Source organism: Falco biarmicus, chromosome 4 (genome assembly GCF_023638135.1).
Source record: "Falco biarmicus isolate bFalBia1 chromosome 4, bFalBia1.pri, whole genome shotgun sequence".
Lineage (NCBI taxonomy): Eukaryota > Metazoa > Chordata > Aves > Falconiformes > Falconidae > Falco > Falco biarmicus.
Genome location: NC_079291.1, coordinates 63,802,129 through 63,821,654, shown reverse-complemented (window position 1 = coordinate 63,821,654; position 19,526 = coordinate 63,802,129). Strand labels below are relative to the sequence as shown.

Here is a 19,526-nt window from a genome sequence, read left to right as displayed (position 1 = left end):
GCGTGACCCTCGCGTGACCCTCTCACCCTGCGTGACCACTCACCCCCCGGGTCCCCGTCACCCTCCCGGGCCCGCCCAGGCCCGAGGGAGACCCCGTCACGGCACGGCCGCCCCTGCCCCACGCCGCGCTCACGGCACCGGCCCACGCAGCCGGGACCCCCCGGCGGCACCGCCGTCCCGCCCCCGCCCTCGGGGGACCCCCTGCCGCGCGCTGCCATTGGCTGCTTCGTAGCAAGCCCCGCGCTGCCATTGGCTGGCGCCGCCCGTTGGCCCCGCCCCCGCCGCTGCCGCGCCCGGCCCCGCTCGGGACTTCGCAGCAGCCGCGGGCGGGAGGCCCGGACCCGCCGGGCACCGGCCACCGGGCACCGGCTGCGGGGGCACCGCCGTGCCCGGACAGGGAGAGGCGAACCCTGCCCCGTCCCGCCCCCGTTCTGCCCCGTCCCGCCGCGGGCACCGGAGCAGCCCCGGTCCCGGCGCCGCGCTCCCCGGAGGCAGGCAGCAGGTAAGGGCCGTCCGGGCTCTGCCGGTGCAGCGCTGCCCGGATCGGGCCCCCCCGGGGTCCTCCCGGTTCTCCCCGGTCCCCCGGCCCCTGGGGGCGGGGACTCTCGGTCCCGGCCCCGTTCATGCTTCCCGCTCCGGGACCGGCAGCGGGGCGAAGCCTCTCGTCCCGGGAGGCGGGCGTACCCCCTCGGGGCACCGGCCGGGCTCCCTCCACCCCCGGTGTCACCGGGCACCGCCGCCCCCCCCCATCCTGCGGGGAAGCGCGGCCCCCAGGGAGCCCCGGGGGAGCGAACCGAGGGGCCGGAGCTGCTGGATGGGCAGAGCCCGGGGCTGTTCCCGGGAGCCCCTGGCCGTGCCTCAGTTTCCCCGGGTGGGTAAAACACGGGGAAGGGGCGATCAGCCGTGAAACTGGTGAGAAATCTGGGGGGGGCTTGAACCACCGTCAGCTCCGGTGGGTGCCGGGTAACGGGAGCTCGGTGGGCGACAGCTAACGGGAGCCCAGAGAAGGTGCCGGAGCCCCCCTGCCATGGGGTCGTTGTGGAGCCCACGTGCGGGCAGCGGCGATGCCCCATGGCAGCACTGGGCTCCGCGTGCCCCATCCTTCCTCTGCACCCGCCACTGCCTGGCCCCTGCGCTCGGGAGGATGAAATTCCTCCATTCCCGGAGAGATGAACCCCTTTGGCAAGGCCAGATCCCGCCTGGAGGAACAGAGTTGGGTGTAAAACTTCCCACCTCCCACCACCCAAGGCTTTATCAGCTCTGAAACGGGGAAGGGTTTGGACCATAAATATTTTTGGCCAACCCCAAGCCCAGCATTGGATCCAAATTGTCCCGTAGAGCTTTTCTTCCCTCCTGGAGCAGCTTTGTCCTCGCTGGTCCCGGGGCAGGAAGCATGTGATGCACCGAGGCCCCCTCCGCAGACGGATGGCAGTTTGGCCTGTTCCACCCCACCCCCCCGCCCCCCGTTTTCCACTTCCCCATGAGTCTCCTGAGCCTCTTCTGCTCCGAGCGAAGGAGAAAGGAAGTTGCTGCCGGAGAGAGCAGCTCGATAAAGAAAAGGAGGAAATGGAAGGCGAGACAGATGCTCCAAAATACCCCCCGCTTCCTCCTTCTCCTCCTCCTCTCCATAAAATAACCCCCCCTTCCTCCTCCTCTCTCCCTGCAGCAGCTGCCTCCCCGCCGGGCAGGGTAATCCCAGGGGATCCCTTGATACAGCACCGGCTCAGCTCCCCCGTCTCAAATCAGCACCAGGCAGCACCCTAGGGTTGCACCGGGGGGAGGTCAGCACCCCTCCGTGTGCCAGGATCCTGTTCCCATGTGGTACCGTCAGACGGGAAGCGCCGGCGGGATTTACCACCCACGCCCGGGGCTGGCATCGCCGGAGCCCCCTCGGATGGGCTGCCCGGCTCCTTGCACAGGCACGTTGGAGTTGCTGGGGTGGATCGGCGCTCCCAGGCATTGGTGCACACTGGATTTGGTGCAAAGGAGAAACCAAAAAGCTTCTGCTCCTTCCTGCAGGTGTCTGGCACAGGCACCTACAGGAAGGAGATTATGGGATAGGAGAGTGCAGATCCCAGAGATGGTGGGGACAATGATGGGGACATGGCTGAGCACTTGGCAGCACCGCTGGCCCAAACACTGGGTGTGAGCGGAGCAAGATGCAACCACTCAGCAGTGCCTGGCTGCGGCGATGCCAGCGCTCCCCACAGCATCCCCGCTCCTTGCTCCAGCCTCGCAGCCTCGAGGAGCCATGGTGGCTGCGGGTTTTTGCCAAGAAATTAGTTTTTCCTCAGGCGAGGTGTTTATTCAGTGGCTTCCTCCCTGGCCTCACCCCGCTTGGCACACACGCGCCAGCCCCGGCGGCTCTGGGTGCTGTTTGCACCCATGGCAACGTGTGAGGGTTGCACAAGGTGGCAGGCGTCTGTCCTCCTCCTCTAGCACCTCAGTGCTGGTAAAATGGGGTCTGGAAGCTGCAGGGGTCACAGCTGGTGGGGGACACGGGCTGGTGACCGGTGACGGTAGTCGGGCTCTCTAGTTACAGCCCCTTGCCCTGCCACCACTCCGACCCGTCTCCTGTAATCCAGCACAGCAGCAGGGTTTAATTAATTAATAAGAGTTCAAGGCACGGGGAGCTGGTGGGAAGCGATGCCGCGGGATGGAGGGCAGAGCAGCGGGATCCCATCCACCCCCCAGCGTCTGGCTGAGGGTTGGGGGGCACTGGGGGTGCTGGGATGAAGAGCAGGGGTGTTTCCCAGAGTGTGGGGGGGGGGAAACGGGACACAGGATGAAGGGAAGACTGGGGAGATCGCCACGTTAAAAGGTTCACCCCGGCTGGGGAAACGATGCTTCTGCGTGGGAGCAAACTTGTAGCAAGACAGCTACAAATTCATACGGCCCTGGCAAGGAGGAGGAGAAAGGAGATGGAGGTGGCTCTGCACTCAGCTGGAGCTTGGCGGAGCCCTCCCCTTGCGCCACGGGCTTGCTCTGTGCTGCCCCATAAATTATTTAAGTGCTTTTGCTTTCTTGCATGAAATATTCAGCCCAGGGAGCTGGGGGGCACGAGAGCACATGGAGCCGCTGGTGGGTACCGGGTCGCTGGGGCAGTCGGGGGTGAGGGATCTTTGGGGCAGGTAGAAATAACCCTGGGCCAGCACCGCTGCTGGATGCGGCCCCTCCGCCAGAAAGGAGCTGCCAGCTGGCAGCTCTGCCATGGCATGTGGCAGTGCCACCGGCCCCAGGTGCTGGCAGGGTGACAGGGTCTCGTGTTCCCCCCTGCAGACAGGAGCTTTAATTGATGCTTTTTTAACGAGAGGGCCAGACTTGGCTCTCAGTTGCGCCTGCAACGGTGCAGGAGATGGTTGATGGGGGGGTCCCCGTGGGATGGGGGCTGAGGTTGCAGCCAGGTCTTGGATAAGGTGCTCGTGGGTGCCGGCCTGACAGGGAGCAATGCCAAACCTGCCAGCAGAGGTGCTGGCCGGGCTGCCTGTCCCCTGCCAGAGCTGGATTTGGCCCTCGGCTCCCCTGCCTTGTGGCTGGGATGTCACTGTGCCCTGGCTGTGGCACATCTGTCCCCAGGGGAGCCCGTGGCAGGGACTTCGGCTATGTCACCGCATCCCACCTCATGCAGGGCATGCACATGTCCCAGCCTTTGGCTGAGCCCTCACAGCGCTGCTCAGAGCTCCAACCCGCTCACCTGAAACCTGAAAAATGGGTGGAAACCCCCCAAAGAACGGCTGTGACTGTCCCCAGTGCCACCGCTGGGACCACAGCCCTGCCGCGCTCTTCCGCTGCAGGAAGGGACTTGGTGAAAGCAACGCCCGGCTGCTCTGTTTCGGTAGAAGAAGCTGAGTTTTGAGGGTGTTTTCATTAAAAAGAAGGGGGTGGGGGGAAAAACCAGGCCCTGAGCAGGGCTGGAAACTTCAGCGACAGGAAGGAAACGGAGCGGTTTATTTCAGTCTTGAGTTTGCTCGTCGAGGCAAGGCTTGTGTCTTCCGTGCGCAGATAGCACCTCCCCAGTGAACAATGGGGTTGCGGGGCCCTTCCCGGCAGGAAAATGGCTTATTCCAGTGAAATCTCCCGGTCGGTGCTGAGTCAGCAAGTCCTGGTGGGACAGAGCGTGGTGCGGAGCGTGCCGGGTTAACCGGCCTGGTGCTGAGCGGGAGCAAACGTGCTGGGAGGTGAGCTTGGGTCTCCTGGGGGTTTGCAGCAAGCGAACTGCAACGTGGCTCATGGGCGCTGCAGAAGGAGCAGGTCGTGCTTTAGGGGTCCAGGAAAGACCCCCCTGTGCCACTTTGTGCCTCAGTTTCCCCCCACGAGCGATGCTCATCTCCCAGGTCCCTGGCAGGAGAGGGCTGCAGGGCAGCCAGGTGTTACTCAGTGCCGGGAGCAGAGGGTTCATCTGTTATTACAGTTGCTAATTGGGAGCCGTGGGTGTGCGGGGCAGCTCGCAAGAGCCGGCGCTTCCTATTTTTTATGGGCTCCGTAGGTGGAGTTTGCACTCGCTTTATGGCTGCGGTCACCCAACAGAGAGCTCAGGTGTGGGAATTCCTATTTATCCAGGCACCGCTCCCGGCGGGGAGCCCAGGGCACCCCACCGCTGCCGTGGGACGCGAGGGAGGGGTCTTCCAGGGTGCCGGCACCGCAGCAAAGCCCCTCTCCTTCTGAAAGGGGCTGCCCGCCATGGGCAGAGCGAGTCCCTCTCACAGCCAAGGGAGAGAAGATGGAGCCGGCTGCCTCTGCCCATCCTGCCCGTCCCTCCAGGCTCGGCTCCGGCAGCATCGTGGGGCTGTTGGCGTTAAATGAGCCTGACCCGCCTGGGAGCTGCCGGTGGCTCTGTGCGAGCAGCCTCTGCTTTGTCATTTCTGTCTTATTAAGCGCGGGAGCTTCAGCTCGAAGCTCACGCTGGCAAAAATCAATGTTTTCACATCGAAGGAAATACTTACAAACCTCTGTGTTTTTCCTAAGGGCTGTAAATAACCCTGCATGCAGCAACTCGCATGGCACCAGTGACGGCGGCTCTGTTACTGCTCGCTTAATTCACGCCCTCGCAGAGCCTCAGCCGCCCTCGGGCTCGGGGAGCCGGCGGGTGGAAGATGCCTGGGAAGGTTGCACTGTCACGCTTGCACCATTGCTCTTGCACCATTGCTCTTGCACGAGCTGCAGTGAGACGGAGCCTTGGCCACAGCGGGAGCCCCACGGGAAGCCGGGGTTTGCTCCTGAGAGCCTGGTGTATGCTCTGTGGTGGCAGAAGCAGGATGGAGGATCCCAGGAAGGGGTCCAGGCTGGGGTGACCACTTGGCCAGGGGGTCCGCAGGGTGACCCGTGATGAGCACAGACATGGTTGTGTGCTAGAATAGCCAGCGGGGCTGCACACGAGAGACTCTCCATAGCTACAGCTAATTTATCCCCATCCATCCTCACACCATCAGCATCCTTTAGCCTAAATAGCTCTTCTCCCCTCCCTGGTGAGGTATTTATAGTGTGATCCCATCCCTTCCCTGCTCTCGCTTTACCAGGCTGACCGTGCCACATGCAGGCTCTTGCATAAGCAGCCCCCATCTCTCCCCATCCATCCTGGCACGGGAGCCGGTTGTTATCATGCTGTTCTCACCTCCCCATGATTTGTAGCTCCGTGATTTCCCGGGGCAAGATGCATCTCCAGGGTTGGTGGCGTTTTACTCATTCACAGCAGTTTTTAAAGCTGTAATCTGCCCAAGGTGATTGATTTGGTCCCACTGGGATGCGGGGAGCTGGGATGTAGGTGAGCGAGGGGTGAGGTTTCTGGCTTGCAGAATTATTCAGCTCTGTGTGATGCTTGTATCGGCTTTGGAGGAAGCCAAGATGCAGCAGGACAAGTCCAAGCTCTGCCAGTGCGGATGTACCAGGGTGGGCAGCGCCCGGGAAAAGGGCTTCGGCACACGTTGGTGGGGTGCTGCAAACTGGCCGGGCTGCCCCAGCCTCGGCGAGCACCGCAGCCAGCACGTGGCCCTGCTGGCTGCGGTGGGTGACTCAGCTGTCACCTGGGTTGTCCTGAGCTCACCCTGCAGGAAATGAGTCAGGTTTTAGGGAAGAAAAAAAGTATTGAAATGGTGGAGCAAGAGTCCTTCCTGCACCGGGAGGAGGGCGGTGTCGGTCGCAGGAGGGAGATGGGGATGGAGGGGCGTGGGTGATGCTCAGGTAGGGACACCTCACTCACCCCGATGCTGCCCATTGCTTCTCCCCAGAGTTTGGGGGAAGGAAGGGGGGAACACTCCGTAACTCATCCCACCAGCAAAACCTGGGGTGTGAGCTCAGCTCTCACCTGCCCTGGCACCCAGGAGCTCCTCTTGGTCTTGCTGTTGGCCAGAGATGTTGTTCCTCCTCCTCCCAAAAGACTGCATGGGAAGGAAAGGAGATGGAGACTGATCCAGGGCAGGGGCTGAACTCTGTGTGTGCGCCTTTTCCCCCTGCAGAGATGGACACCTTCAGCACCAAGAACCTGGCCCTGCAGGCCCAGAAGAAGCTCTTGAGCAAGATGGCCACCAAGACCATAGCCAACGTCTTCATTGATGACACTAGCAGCGAGATCTTGGATGAGCTCTACCGGGCCACCAAGGAGTACACCCACAACCGCAAAGAGGCTCAGAAGATCATAAAAAACCTCATCAAGATTGTCATGAAGTTGGGCGTGCTCTACCGCAATGGGCAGTTCAGCCCCGAGGAGCTGCTGGTGATGGAGCGTTTTCGCAAGAAGGTACATACCTTGGCCATGACAGCCGTCAGCTTCCACCAGATAGACTTCACCTTCGACCGCAGGGTCATGTCGGGTGTCCTGACAGAGTGCCGGGACCTGCTGCACCAGGCTGTCAACGGCCACCTGACAGCCAAATCTCACTCCCGCATCAACCACGTCTTCAATCACTTTGCGGACTATGAGTTTCTCTCGGCTCTCTACGGGCCGTCCGAGCCCTACCGCACCCACCTGAAGAGGATCTGCGAAGGGGTTAACAAGATGCTGGAGGAGGAGAACATATGAGTTGGCCAAGATGCTCCATTGGCAGCGCTGCCGGACTCTGCCTCCTGTGGGGCTGAAGACAGGACGTACACCTCTTGACCATCACCAGGCTTGACGTCCTCTTCTCCTTGGTAGCGCTAACTCATTTTCTCCTCCTTTTGACAAAAGACTGAACCTCTTATCTTTGTCCAACCCTTGCCCAGGGTCTGCAAACCCCTCGCGGTGCTGGGCTGAGTCCTTCCCAGGGGACCCTGAGCTTTGGGCTCCTGCTGTACAGTCTGATTCCCTTTGCCCACCAAGTGCTCTTAGCTCAGAGTCTGAGGAACTGGACTCCTCATCTTGAACTTTTATCGTAACCCTCCTGGGGGAAAACCAAACCAAAGATGCGCGGAGTGTAACACCTCCAAGGTATCTCTGAGCTGGGGGGCGGTTGCTTGGCTGAATGGTTGTGAGACCCTGTAACCGGAGGGTTCTGGAGCCCCATGGTTTGCTTTCAGCAGCTCCATGGCACACTGGGAGCAAATCATGGTCCAGACCTTGTGCTGCCCAGGGTGGGAAGGAGCTTCTGCACCTGGCAGGCGAGCATGAGCTTTGGCCTCCTAAAAGACAAGTCCTTGAGACCAGAAGAATCCCACCTTGCCCAGGTGGACACAGGGACACAGCTGTCCCTCAGGGCAGGGAGGCAGCTGGAGGGATCTGCTCCTTCCCTGCATCCCAGTACAGCCCTTCATCCCAGACCCAACTCCCCCAGCAGCCTCCCACGATGGCACCGCCGTCACGGCTCCGACGCCTTCCTTGGTGGTTGCCTGAAGTTCTCCCTAGGATTTCATACATTTTACGTGTCCTTGACTGAGATATGGTTGTTATTTTTTAGCAAACTCTGTAGCCCTGATGAGTTATTTAAATAAACTCACCTGTCTGGCCTGGGTGCTCCGTGCGGTTGTTAGAGGGGTGGTTGACAATGACAAAATGAGCACTGGGGGCGGCTGGGTTTGTCTTTTAAAGCGTGACATCTCTCTCCAACCTGGGGTTGCTGCTGGCTGGGCTGCCCCGGCTTTGCACAGCCAGCACTGAACCGGTGGTGCAAACACAGTGCAGAACCCAGCACAGACCAATGGCAAAGGTCTGGGATCCCAGTGGGGAGCAAACCCTGCTCCTGTGCAGAGCCCCACACATGCCCCTCTGCATCCCCCTGTCCCCTCGCTGCACAGTGGGAGCTAAAAAAGCGTGACCCTGACAGCAGACAGCAACGGGCACCTCTGCAGGATCCAACGCGGACGGGTTGTACAAGCGCTGTGCTCGCAGAGCATGGGCACACCAGCTGTGGCCCGCTTCCAGCACACCGATCTCAGCTTTGAAAGCTGAAAATTGCCCTTTTAGCATACAAGACACCACACAATCTCAGCCAGCCTTATCTTCACGACCTTCTTGTGCCTCCCGTTCCATGGGATGTCTCCAGGCATGGGAGGCTGCCAACGCTCATGGGCAGAGAGCGGCTCCGTGGCTCCCGTTCGCTGCTCCCATTCCACTGCTGGCTTGAGGCACTGATAACTTTCAGCCTTAAAGATTAAATAAAAGCAATAAAGCCCCTATCTCTGCATTTCATAGGTCTGGCTGCAGCTATTGCAGCTAATTTAATTGTGCGACGCAGCTCAGGGTAGGGGGTAAAGCACATTTACAGGTGCGCACGGAGGAGAACACGGCCAAGACACACCGAGGTGCTGGTCCCTGGGGAGGATGGGGTGAAGCCGGCCTTTGGCGGTGGCATTGGAGAACAGCCCCCCCGGGCTCGTGGCAGCTGTGAGGTATGTGCTGAAGAGGAGCCGGAGCTGGAAGCAGCTCGGTGGAGTTAGAAGCAGCTGCGGTGAGCAGGCAAAGCGGAACGGGGCTGATGGATGTGGTGGCGACGGCTGCTGCGCTGACAGCCAGAAACGCTTCGCTGTTCTGTTCTCGAGGTGCACGTCGGTGTCAGCTGCAAGATGCTCCTTAATTGCATGAAACAGCTCTGCTCAGATGAGCCCCGACTCACGGCTGTTCCCTTTGTCCCCAGGGTTTCATACACCCCAGGACCACACTTAACCTGCCAAATGCCTGGCACCAGCTTTCCTTCGCATTTGCAGGTGTCTAATCTGAAACTTCTCCCCCACACCCAACAGCAAACACTCATCTCGTGCCCAAACTCTTGCCTTTTTGTCCCAGGGAAGCCCTGGAGAGGACACTCTGCCAGAAGAGCCATCTTAGAGCCTGGGTTTCCCACCCCAGCCCTGGCCGTGCAGGTCTGGGGAGTAAGTCCCTCCAACTCCCCCCTAGTTTGGTTCCCTCCAAGCAACTGGTTAAACAGGGAGAAATGTCAGAGATGTGCAACATCAATGCCCTAAATGCAGCTCGGAGCACACTGGGGGCACTCCTGGGCCCTGCAGGTTATCTGCAGATCCAGAAGCTGCACAGCAGAGAAGGAAGCATTTAGGAACAGCCTGGAAAAGAGAGCTTTGTAAAACCCCCAGTGCAAAGCACCCCCAGACTGCCAAAAAACCAGGGAACTCCCCGCAAAACGGGCAAAGCAGCTACCAACAACCACAACCATCACCAGGCATCAAAAGCACTCATCATGACAGTGCTGGGTTACACAAACTCACAGCTGAAGCCTTGTTCTCATGTGCTGGGACTCCTCTCAGGTGGGCAGAACCCCTGCAAACCCTCTGCAGACTCCAAAGTCCGTGTGACATCTCGGTTCCTCCTGGGAACACCGAAGGTCGAGCCACTTGTGGGGCATCCAGTTGGAGCAGGCAGGAGTCACAGACCAGAGCAAACTCAGGCCAGAGCACGATGCTTTATTTCTTTATTTGCACTGTTATTTACACAGGAAAGGAATTCCACATTCCCCCACTGTTATTACTCTATATAAGAAAAAAATCACTTCTGTACGTAGAAAATAGTCCTGCAGTGGTACTGAGACATGAAAGTGTTGCTTGGTTTGATTCCTGGGTTGTGTCAGAATAAGCAGCTCTGCTTTCCCCCTGTCAAGGTACCCCAACCTGCGCCCTGCACGAGGGCAGGTCCAGAACATCCTCCCCAGCCAAGCCAACGATGGTCTTCAGCAGCCGCACTTAACAAGGAGTCGGACAGCTTTGGCCAGCTCTATCCCTCCCTTCTCCCTCCCACCCCATTTAATTATTTCCTCCTGTCATGCCTGCAGAGAGAGAAATCCTCTCTCCCCTCCAGAGACTAGAGAGTTAACAACCTTCCTTTAGCAAACCGCGTTTAAATCCAGCCACTTATCTTTCTGCATTGCTCTTCCTAGCAAGGAAGATAAGGAGCCCCATTTGAGGGGAGCTTTACCATTTTCAGCAGATCAGCCAAGCAGAAAGCGGGCGACAGAATGGCTGGCTGCAGATCAGGAGCCTCAGAGGAGGTTTCCAGCTGCAAAGCACATTGTTACTCTGACACAAGACAGAATGCATCTGTCTTAACACCTCCAAGCCCCACTTGTGTTGGACCCTAGCACATTTCAGTATGGAAAACATAAAAGGTTTGGCCAACCAAAAAAACCCGCAGTTAACAAGTAATCCTCTTTATCTGCCATGCTCTTCCGGCCAAAACACCCTGCCCAACACTGGCCCCGGGGTCACAGCTCGTCACGGGGTGTTTTTGCTACAATCATGAGTTTGGACAGTTCGAAACGGAACTTGCCTTCCCTGTGAGACACTGGAAAGAGAGAAAACAAGCACAGGATAAACAGATGGTAAGGCATGAACAAAACAGCCCTGCTGGTTCCTTTCCAGGACAATAAAGCCAGCAAGTCGGGCATTGCACTTCCTTCTTACGCACACGACAAGCACGTTGTGATAAACCCCTTCTTCCCCCACGCTAATTTAACGTTTACACTGGAATGGGACCTGCAGAATCCTGCTGCCAGCGATGGCTCAAGAGCACCGCAGCCCTGACCCCATAACATGCATGCTCCTCCTAGATATTGTCACCTCTCTGCATTAAGCTTAAATACTCATCTCCTGGTGGACAGCCAGGCTTGCCTCTCCCACCAGCCCCCTTGCTGCATAGTTCTCTCAGTCACAGACCTGTTGTCTCGGTGATTTCAAATTCTTCCTGTTTTAAGGGGACGTCACTTTGTCCACCTACTGCAGCTTGAGACTGAAATGGGAAGGAAGAAGGTTTAAGCAGTTGAGGCAATCCAAGAAGCTACTGTATTTAAAGCAAACAAACAAACAGCAGCACATTTTGAAAAAGAATGAATTCATGTTTTACTAACGTGGACTGGAAGAATTAAGCCCACAAAGGAAATCTGAAGGAAAAATCTCTGGCTATTTTTCCATTTCCTATTACACCACAAACTTGTATCCTTTGGGTGACCAAAGACTGGGAAATGGAAGAACGGACCAGACAAAAGCACCAGCAGAGGTTTTATTTACTTTGTCACAGGCAAGTTTGTTGAGGCAAACCAAGACTGCACCCTGGCAGGATGGTGTCTTTTGGAGTCACCGACACTGGCAAAGCCAGCAGCAAACCGATGGCAGGGAGGGAGGAGAAATAAAACGGTGCAGGAGAGCCTACCTGCAGCTACCCCCCTGACTGCCACCACTCTCTAATTAGGGATGCGATAGAGTACATTTTATTGCACAGATGTCTAATAAATGTTTTCTGTGTCCAATTCATGTTTTATAGCAGCCTCCCACACACCTGCTTCCAAGTGATCAGCTGAGACTTACATAAGCCATGGCATACTCTATCTTGGCTCCTTTCACTTCAGCTTTAAACTGGGTAAAGAAGAGATAAGACTTCCCCTGGGGCCTGGAAGAAGAAAGCAGAGCCTTTGACATCGGCAGAGAGGTGGAGGTGTGGATGAGCTCAGGATTCCTGGCTCCCTCCCTCCCCAGCCACCTCTGGCTCTCTTGTAGCTCCATCTAGTGAGGAGGGGGGAGAGGGGGGAACGCAGCACTTACAACCTGCTGCCTGGCAAAAGAGCCCACCCAGCCACAGCGTCTGTCAGGAGAGGAGAGCCCTCCAGGCTGCCCTGCAGAGACAAACGCAGCCAGGAAGCCGGTCCCTGGCCACTGGCAGTGTCCCGGCCCTGATCCCACCTGCCTTACTGCTGCTCTTCCCTCAGAGAGTTTGGGGTTAGAGGACGCACCTCCAGACGGAGCAGGAAAAGAGCAGGTTGTCTTCGCTGACTCCAATGTTCATCTGCCATTGCTGCAGGGGGGAAAGAGCCAAACAGTTAATGTGGGTACGTGAGAGCCTCGGGCTTCCCGCTCCGCCTGAGGCAGCCACCTCCGCAGGAGCTGCGGCACGACAAGCTTCAACCATTCTGAAACAACACAACGTAACTACACCGCACTTGCTGCCGGTCCGTTTTACTTTGTGTTGCACAGAAGTCAGGGCCTGGTTGCCCTCTCCCCTTCACAGTTTCATTAGTGTAGCTACAGAAGAGTTAAAATCTCATTTCCCTTTATGCTGAAAGAACCTGATTCTCTCAGGACTCGCAGAGAAGAAAGCAGAAATTGTGTATCTGCACAGCACTTACTCCAGGAGCAACACAATCTGCGAAACCCTCTCAAGCCTCCTCAAGAACACAGGAGTTACTCCTACGAGGCCCTTCCTACCAACTGAGGTATGAAAACGTCACTCCCCGTTCTCCAGAGACATCCAGCCCAGAGATCTGTGAAGCCTTACAGATGTCACGGCCTCACGAACCACAGCACCACAGCAACACTTCCTTGGCTGTTCAAAGGATGCTTCCATCAGGGAGCAAATCCAGTAAGTGACTTTTGCAAACCCACAGCCCTGGGAATGGTACAGCCACCCTTCCTCACAGCTCCAGGCCCTTGGAATCAGCAAACGGAATCGTCCTGAAACAGCTCCTCACCATGCAGCCGCAGAGAGTGAGCCTAAGTGAGATGCTCGAAGGTCTGCCCAACTCACCTCATTCGTCCCTCCCTGAGCTGAGTACGTGAAGGTGCAGGTGTAGTCCCCCTGCAAGAAGAGAAGACGATGAGCAGCCTCGCTTGAGCGGGCCCTTCTCCTTGCTCACCGTCAGCCACGTCTCGGCGATGACGGGAGATCTGGTGACACCTAGGACCATTAACGGGGCTGCAGCACGGTGCAGCCCCCCGCAGGCTCAGACAGGGGTGACCAAGGAGGGGTCTGCGTTACAGCCATGTCCACACCTGCGTGGAGCGCAGCCCTTGTCCCCCGTGGGGTGTCAGCAGGACCCCGTGGTGCCAGGGTGAGGACTCATGTTCTGGGGGGCCCAGAGTCCCACAGCCTCCTTCTCCGTTGCGCCCCTTCCCCTTGGCGAGCCTCCTTCCCACGGGGACCTTCTTCGCCTGAGACCCCCTTCCCCCTGGCGACCCCTCCCTCCTCTTGGGGTACCTCCTCCCTTTGGAACCCCCCCTTGGGGATCCCCTTCTCCATGGCAAGCCTCCCTCCCTGGGGCCCTCCTCGCCACAGAGCCTGTCCCACCTTGGGGACCTCCTTCTGCTACAGACACCCTCCTTAGGGACCCCCTTCTCCGCTGGGCTCCCTCCCTCCTTATGACCCCCTTCTCCTGCCTCTGGAGACTCCCCCTTGGGGTACCCCCCGCCCCTAAAAACCGACGGCTCCCCGGCAATCGCCCCAGACACCCCTCCTCGTCCCGCCTTCCCTCGCCGTCAGCCAATCCCCGTGGCGGGAGGCGGGAGCGACATGCCCCGCAGCCAACCAGGGAGAGGCGCGTACCCTCTCCTCACCCGCTCCCTCCTGGCCCCTCACCAGGCTCCGGGAGAAGGAGTGGACCTCCCCGCCGGGCCGCACGTCGAAGTCAGCCGTGCTGGGCCCCTCCGCCGCCCGGGCCGCCAGGCACAGCAGGGCGGCGGGCACCAGCGCGACCCACACCCTCCGGCCGCTCCTCCCGCTGGGCGCCGCCATCTTGGAAAGGAAGCTCGGGCTACGGCGGGCGGGAGGGGTCAGCGCGGGCCGCGGCCGCTCAGCGGGCGCCCCGGCGGCCATCTTGGGTGCGGGCAGGGAGCCCGGGCGGGTTAACCCTTTGGGGACCGCCGTGGGGACGGGAGCTCGCTGGGACACGGAGCCGCCGGCATATGGGACAAGGGGACATGGAGACAGCAGCCCCCCGCCAGCCAGTGCCGCTGGGGCCGCGCTCTGCCCTGTGGTGCTCCCACACCATGTCCTGTGGGACATTCTGAGGGGCCTTCCCAGCTGCTGGGCTGCGCTGGCACTAAGTCCCCCCGGTTATTCAGGATGAGGGGGAAATAAAAAGCACAACGGGGGGTAAAGTTCCTTTTCGGCCTCGCCACGCAGGTTTAATGGTGTAAAGACCTATTTTTTACAAAGCTGGGCATACAGGGGCAGAGCCGTGGCCAGAACATCCATCCCTGGCTGGTGGGATTCAGCTGGAAGGAAAAGGCCGCAGGGGGGGAGGGCGATGGATGGGGGGAAAGGTGCAGGGGACCACCGGGCATCGCGTGAGGGAGCTTTGCCTTTCCCGCTGGGAAAAGGCCTGGTGGCATCAGCCTTGCCTCAGCCACCAAACCCTGCCCGGCCAGCATTTGCAGGCACAGAGCGATTAGCCGTGCTGCTTTTAATTGCATCTCACCACATGCAAACAAAAGCCCCTGTCCAGAAGGAAAAAGCCGTGGGTCTGCAGCCAGGGCAGGGAGAGATGCCCGGCAGGGAGGGATGCCCTCACAGCATGGGGAAGCTGGCCTGGTTGGCCACGCCGCACTGGTTGTCGGTGCCCTTCAGCAGGCGGATGTAGCCCTGCTCGCCCCACACCTCTGACCAGCTGCAGGAAGAGATGGAGAATGAGCACATCCGTGTTCCCACGCACGGAGTGGGAGAGACGAGGATGGGAGCTGGAGCACCCTGTGAGACAGGGATGGTCCTGCCACGCAGCTCCAACCCTGGTGCGGGGGGATGGGCTGTGCGTGGTGGTGGCAGGGTTTGGGGGGACACCCTCAGCCTCTACCTGTTCTTTAAGATCCAATAGCTGATGTTGCGCCCGTGCTCCTGGCTCATGCCATAACCCACGGCCAGCATCCCGTGGTTCACTCGCTGGCTGCAAAACATGCTGCTGAAGATGCCTGGGAAGAGCAGAGCTGGGGTGAGCCAGGGGCCAGCCCTGATTGCTTCTTCTCCAGGGAAAGCCAGTCATGGATCCCATTCCCCCGGGATCTCCTATTTCCTTTTCTTACTCCCCTTGCCCCTGGGGAAACTCTGGAGCTCAACAAGGGCTCAGCAGCTCACCCCTCAGTGCAAGGCAGCCCTGCCTCAGTTTCCCCATCCATGCTGCGAATAGCCAGAGGGTACCTGACTTGTAGAAGTGGAATTGGAAGCTGCTGGCATCTACTGCCACAGAGACAGGGCCCACGGCTGCCACCGCCTGCTCCAGTGCCACCTCACTGCCCTGGGCCACCAGCCAGATGGTAGAGCAGTTGGCTGCCCTGTCCTGGGGGTTGTATCGGCAGCTGGAAGTGTCCTGAGAGGAGGGAGATAGCAACGCTGGGGCTGGGACTGGCTGGCACTGCTCTGCCATGTCCCCAGGGCCACCTGCTGCCCCTTACCGTGGCTGTGTAGGGGTAGACGTGCTCCGAGTTCAAGCCACCATTGTCGTGCACGTACTGGAAGGCGTGGGTCATGTAGCCACCATGGCAGCCGTTGTTGCCCAGCTTTCGGGAGCAGTCAATGAGGTTCTGCTCGCTCAGCACTGCCAGCTTCCCTGTCCGGTTGAAAACAAGCCCCTCCAAGGCCCCCGTAGCACTGAATGCCCAGCATGACCCGCAGTGCCCCTGTGAGACGGGGACAGCAGGAGGGTTGCAGCATCGCCTCAAAACCCACCGGAGAGGGATGCTGTGACCCCCGCCCTGGTGCTGCTCTCCAGCTTCTCAGCTGCAAAACTGCAGCAGCCAAAACGATGGGAACTGCTTCTCTGGGTTGCCCAGATGCTTTTTTGGTGCCTGGGAGGATGCTGCTGCTTGTTTCCGCTGCCCAGACTCCCAGCACTCATCACACAGCCCTGGCCAGACCCCCACCCTGTGCCCACCTGGTTCTTTACAGGTGTCACGTAGCCCTTCGCCCGCCAGTCCACTTCTGCTGGGGTCTTCAGAACTGCCGACGCTTGGAAGAGCAGTGCTGGCTGCTCCCGCCATGCTGGGGTGAAGCCGTTCAGGAGCTGGTTAAACTCCTCATCCGTCTGCAGATCACCAAGGGAAAACTCGTGTGATGCCACGAGTGCCCGGCTGGCAGCACCGCAGATGCCCACTGACCCATCGACCCCCAGGAAGCAGCCCAGCCAAAGGGGCACCTGCAGCTCTCAGCAGAGCAGCTTGGGGGTCCCCGGATCAAGCCCCAGGTGCATCAGGAGGTCCCCAGTCCCGGAATCAAGCCCTGGGCACACTGAGGGGGTGCAGCCCCCCGGTGCAGGGAGGGGTCCCCGGGCACGCCGGCAGGTACCAGGTCCCCGAGGTGGTTCATGGCCAGGCGGAAGGTGTGCTGCCCCTGTGACTCCTCCTGGTTGTGCTGCTGGATGCGCTGCAGGTTCTTCTCCCAGACCTCCCTACGCGCAGCCTCAGCCTCCTGCCACGAGGCAGAGCAGCAGCCAGGTCAGAAATGTCCCCTGGGAGCTCGGGGACACGAGGCGGGGTGGCTCTCGGTGAGACCCCCCACCCCGGAGCCAGCCCCGTCATGCACCGGGAGGGCTGGGGGGAGCAGGACCTACCTCCGGGTACTCCTTGGCATGGAGGCTCTTCCACCCTTCCCAGGCCTCCTGCAGGGCAGGATCCAGCGCGGCAGCACAGCCCAGCAGGGCCAGCAGGAGCCCCAGCAGCATGGCCCTGGCACCCAGCTTGGGGGAATGGCAAGAGTGGGGTCAGGGGGCCCCTGTGCTGAGCCCCACAGCTACCAGCTGGGGCCACCGGCTGGGAGCAGGATGAGTCCTCCCAAGCCCAGATTAGAGGTGAGTGAGGAGGCAGGGAAATGCAATCGGTGGCCAGGCCAGAGGGAAGAGGGACCCCTCGGTTCCTTTAGCGAGATCAGCTTTTGCGTGGCCACGCTGCTGGTTCGACAGGAGCTTTAGGAGGACTTAACCGTCCTTTGGGTGGCATCTAACTGTCCTTTGTAGGCGAGGGACGATCAGCTTCGCGAGAGCAGAGCCTGGACGGCAGAAGGAGGCAGACACAGACAAAAGGGCAGCGAGAGCAGCAGGGACTGCGCTGGCTCTCCCTGGTCCCCACTCTATTTGCAAAATCCCAGCTGGTTTTCTCTGCCACTGGACCATCCCCCTCTTCCCCTTCCCCCAGCGGGTCTCCCTACACCACCACCAAGGGGCAGAGCTAACCACCCCTGCTCGGGGACTCAGCACCCAGCAGGATGGAGCCCCAAGGAGAAGGACGAGCAGGGGCACAGGCTCATAGCCGGACCCCTTCACAGCAAGGTTTGCTGCTTTGCTGGAGTCAGCTCAGCCTCCCAGCTCCAGCCCAAGGCGGCTTTGGGACTCCAGGCAAAGCAGAACCACCCACTGGAGCAAGAGCTGTGGCCGCTGGGCCAGGACGGAGCTGTTTTCACTTGAAAGCCAGTGGAAACACAGACCAGCAGACATCTGCACCAGCCTCCGAGCAAGGGGCTCGAGCTGGAACCAGAGATAAGAGGTTTTTCTGTAGAGATGGGGAGGCGGAGGAGCTGCTGCTCCACACCGATGACTGAAGCCTTGCATCTGTCCCAGCACGAAGGCAGGATGCCTGTGTGTACGTGCTTCACCAAAATCCCTCCATGAGGATTTTCCAATATCAATTTACACCCTTTCTTTTTGCCAGCGCACACACACAGCCCTGCCCCTGCCCTTGCCACCACCAGCCCCCTCCTCCACTGCAGCCATTTGTCTTCCTCGCATCGCTGCCGCACGCCCCGTGCCTCTTCTGATGGACCCTGGTATTTCTGAGCAACTTCAGTTATTCTGGGGATGCTGCTCTGCAAAGCCACAGCAGGGCCGGGGCAGAGGAGAGAGGTCGAATGCCTGAGACACCCCTAATCACCAAACACAGAGTTTCCACTGACGTGGCTTTCCAAGAGCGAGAGCCATTGTCGCACCTTTATTCCACCCGCTTTGAGAATGGAGATGCCGGAAAGTTTTCCATCTGAGCATCTTTCAGGGCAAGCGGTGGCTTTTCTGAGCTAATCTTGTAGCTCAAGCGATGTTTTTGTTTTAAAAATAAGTCATCGAGAACATCTGTTTCTCCCTCCACATCCTCCGCCTAAAAATAAAGCCCCACATGTTGGGTTTTCATGGGAGAAATGCCTCCCAAGCCACTCTCGTGCTTAGTTCCAGTTCTTGAGGAAGAGTAATTTTTGCCTGGTTTCCCCGGCACCCGTTACAGCACCCGCCGCTTCCTCCAGCCGTTACCGCTTGCTCAGGAAATTAACTCAACTTCACGCTACAGCTGCAAATCCTCTGTCTGAAAGAGATGCCATGAACCCAGCTGCACCGCGCTCCGTACTCCCATTACCTTTCCCGCAGGACAGCTGGGTGGGGGCCTCCCGCATAATTTGTATTTCAAACCCCCAACCGAACCTGTTGCATATTGAAAAGTGCAGGGTTGCAGTAGGTGATTTTCCGGTTAATGTCTCTCAGGATTCTCAATCCCCCAAAGAAGCAAACCAGCCCTTTTTACGGCGTCAAATAATCCTACAGCTTCAGAAGGAAGTTTGCAGGATCAAAGGAGCTCACAGATTTGTAAACTCCTCTAGACAAGAGCATTTCAAGAGTGCATCACAGACATTTTAAGAAACACTTGCTCTTTTGGAACAGGAAAAAAGCAGTGTAAAAGAAACAAACCCCACAAAATAAAGTTTCTTACCATCCACTGACACTGGCCCGGCTCTAGAGAAGGCAAGGAGAAAGGGGAGCAGCTTTTCTCTCTGCAGGTTTCTCTCAAGGAAACTTCAGAGATGTGCAACTTCCTCCACTACACCCCCTTCCGCTGCCCCCCCCCCCCCCCCCCCCGACCTCAAAAGCTGCACCAGGGGTGACTGAGAGGGGTGCACAGCAAAACTAAACTACAACTGCAATCCCTGGGACGATTCTTTGGGCACAGAGACAAGAAGGGGGCAACAAATATGCTCACAGCCACATTCAGAGAAACAAAACGCTCCCACTGTAAGATGCTTTGCATTTAAAACAGAAGCCTCCAGCTTACATCCTCAGGGCATTGAATGGCAGTTTAATTAGTGCCTGATTCCCATATAGAAAGGAAAACAGCAAGGCCAGGTTTTCTAAGCTTTACGCTCCCGAGAGGGCGAGCAGGGGCAGGCCCAACACCCACAAAGCAGCTCTGCGTGTCCTAGCATGGGATGGGAGCAGCTGCATCCCCCCCGAGTCATCGGAGGGAGCTGGGGCGCGGGGCGAGGTACCCAGCTCCAGCGCCAAGGCTGATATCCGCGAGCATGAGATGTCTGACTTGCTCAAGGTCACGCAGCGCCTTAACGGCGGAGCCAAGAACACAGTCCAGGATTCCCAACTCTCCACCCC

General features: G+C 58.9%; 3 protein-coding genes across 10 annotated transcripts; 1 reads left to right on the top strand and 2 right to left on the bottom strand.

Moving 5' to 3' along the window:
• Positions 1–293: 293 nt before the first annotated feature.
• TNFAIP8L1 (TNF alpha induced protein 8 like 1) lies at positions 294–7,917 on the top strand. 2 transcript variants are annotated; one of them, XM_056335850.1, is made up of 2 exons: positions 294–502; positions 6,453–7,917. In XM_056335850.1, the coding sequence occupies exon 2, from the start codon at positions 6,455–6,457 to the stop codon at positions 7,013–7,015; it is 561 nt and encodes a 186-aa protein (XP_056191825.1). In that variant the 5' UTR covers positions 294–502; positions 6,453–6,454; the 3' UTR covers positions 7,016–7,917. The 2 variants fall into 2 exon arrangements, with proteins under 2 accessions (XP_056191825.1, XP_056191826.1); XM_056335851.1 differs by lacking the exon at positions 294–502 and adding an exon at positions 3,896–4,178.
• Positions 7,918–9,816: 1,899 nt separating this feature from the next.
• On the bottom strand, positions 9,817–14,011 carry MYDGF (myeloid derived growth factor). Its single transcript, XM_056335849.1, has 6 exons — positions 13,760–14,011; positions 12,932–12,982; positions 12,141–12,202; positions 11,719–11,800; positions 11,071–11,143; positions 9,817–10,699 (listed from the first exon to the last, which is right to left on the bottom strand). Exons 1-6 carry the CDS (start codon positions 13,994–13,996, stop codon positions 10,620–10,622), a joined length of 585 nt encoding a protein of 194 aa, XP_056191824.1. The 5' UTR covers positions 13,997–14,011; the 3' UTR covers positions 9,817–10,619.
• Positions 14,012–14,276: 265 nt separating this feature from the next.
• LOC130147928 (procathepsin L-like) lies at positions 14,277–18,968 on the bottom strand. 7 transcript variants are annotated; one of them, XM_056335847.1, is made up of 9 exons: positions 18,856–18,931; positions 18,383–18,453; positions 16,722–16,847; positions 16,457–16,579; positions 16,047–16,196; positions 15,568–15,792; positions 15,314–15,482; positions 14,973–15,087; positions 14,277–14,789 (listed from the first exon to the last, which is right to left on the bottom strand). In XM_056335847.1, exons 3-9 carry the CDS (start codon positions 16,830–16,832, stop codon positions 14,690–14,692), a joined length of 993 nt encoding a protein of 330 aa, XP_056191822.1. In that variant the 5' UTR covers positions 16,833–16,847; positions 18,383–18,453; positions 18,856–18,931; the 3' UTR covers positions 14,277–14,689. The 7 variants fall into 7 exon arrangements, with proteins under 7 accessions (XP_056191822.1, XP_056191821.1, XP_056191820.1 ...); XM_056335846.1 differs by having other exon boundaries at positions 18,383–18,569; positions 18,856–18,906; XM_056335845.1 differs by lacking the exon at positions 18,856–18,931 and adding an exon at positions 18,570–18,736.
• Between the last annotated feature and the right edge of the window lie 558 nt (positions 18,969–19,526).

Excerpts from the sequence above, each read along its gene's own strand:
- TNFAIP8L1 (XM_056335850.1), top strand. The coding sequence starts at position 6,455 with ATGGACACCTTCAGCACCAAGAACCTGGCCCTGCAGGCCCAGAAGAAG.
- MYDGF (XM_056335849.1), bottom strand. The coding sequence starts at position 13,996 with ATGGCCGCCGGGGCGCCCGCTGAGCGGCCGCGGCCCGCGCTGACCCCT. Across the intron at positions 12,203-12,931 it reads CTCAGGGAGGGACGAATGAG|CAATGGCAGATGAACATTGG; the intron begins GTGAGTTGGGCA and ends TCCCCCCTGCAG. Across the intron at positions 11,144-11,718 it reads TAGAGTATGCCATGGCTTAT|TCTCAAGCTGCAGTAGGTGG; the intron begins GTAAGTCTCAGC and ends TTCCCATTTCAG.
- LOC130147928 (XM_056335840.1), bottom strand. Across the intron at positions 15,088-15,313 it reads ATTCCACTTCTACAAGTCAG|GCATCTTCAGCAGCATGTTT; the intron begins GTACCCTCTGGC and ends TGCTCTTCCCAG. Across the intron at positions 14,790-14,972 it reads TATTGGATCTTAAAGAACAG|CTGGTCAGAGGTGTGGGGCG; the intron begins GTAGAGGCTGAG and ends CTCTTCCTGCAG.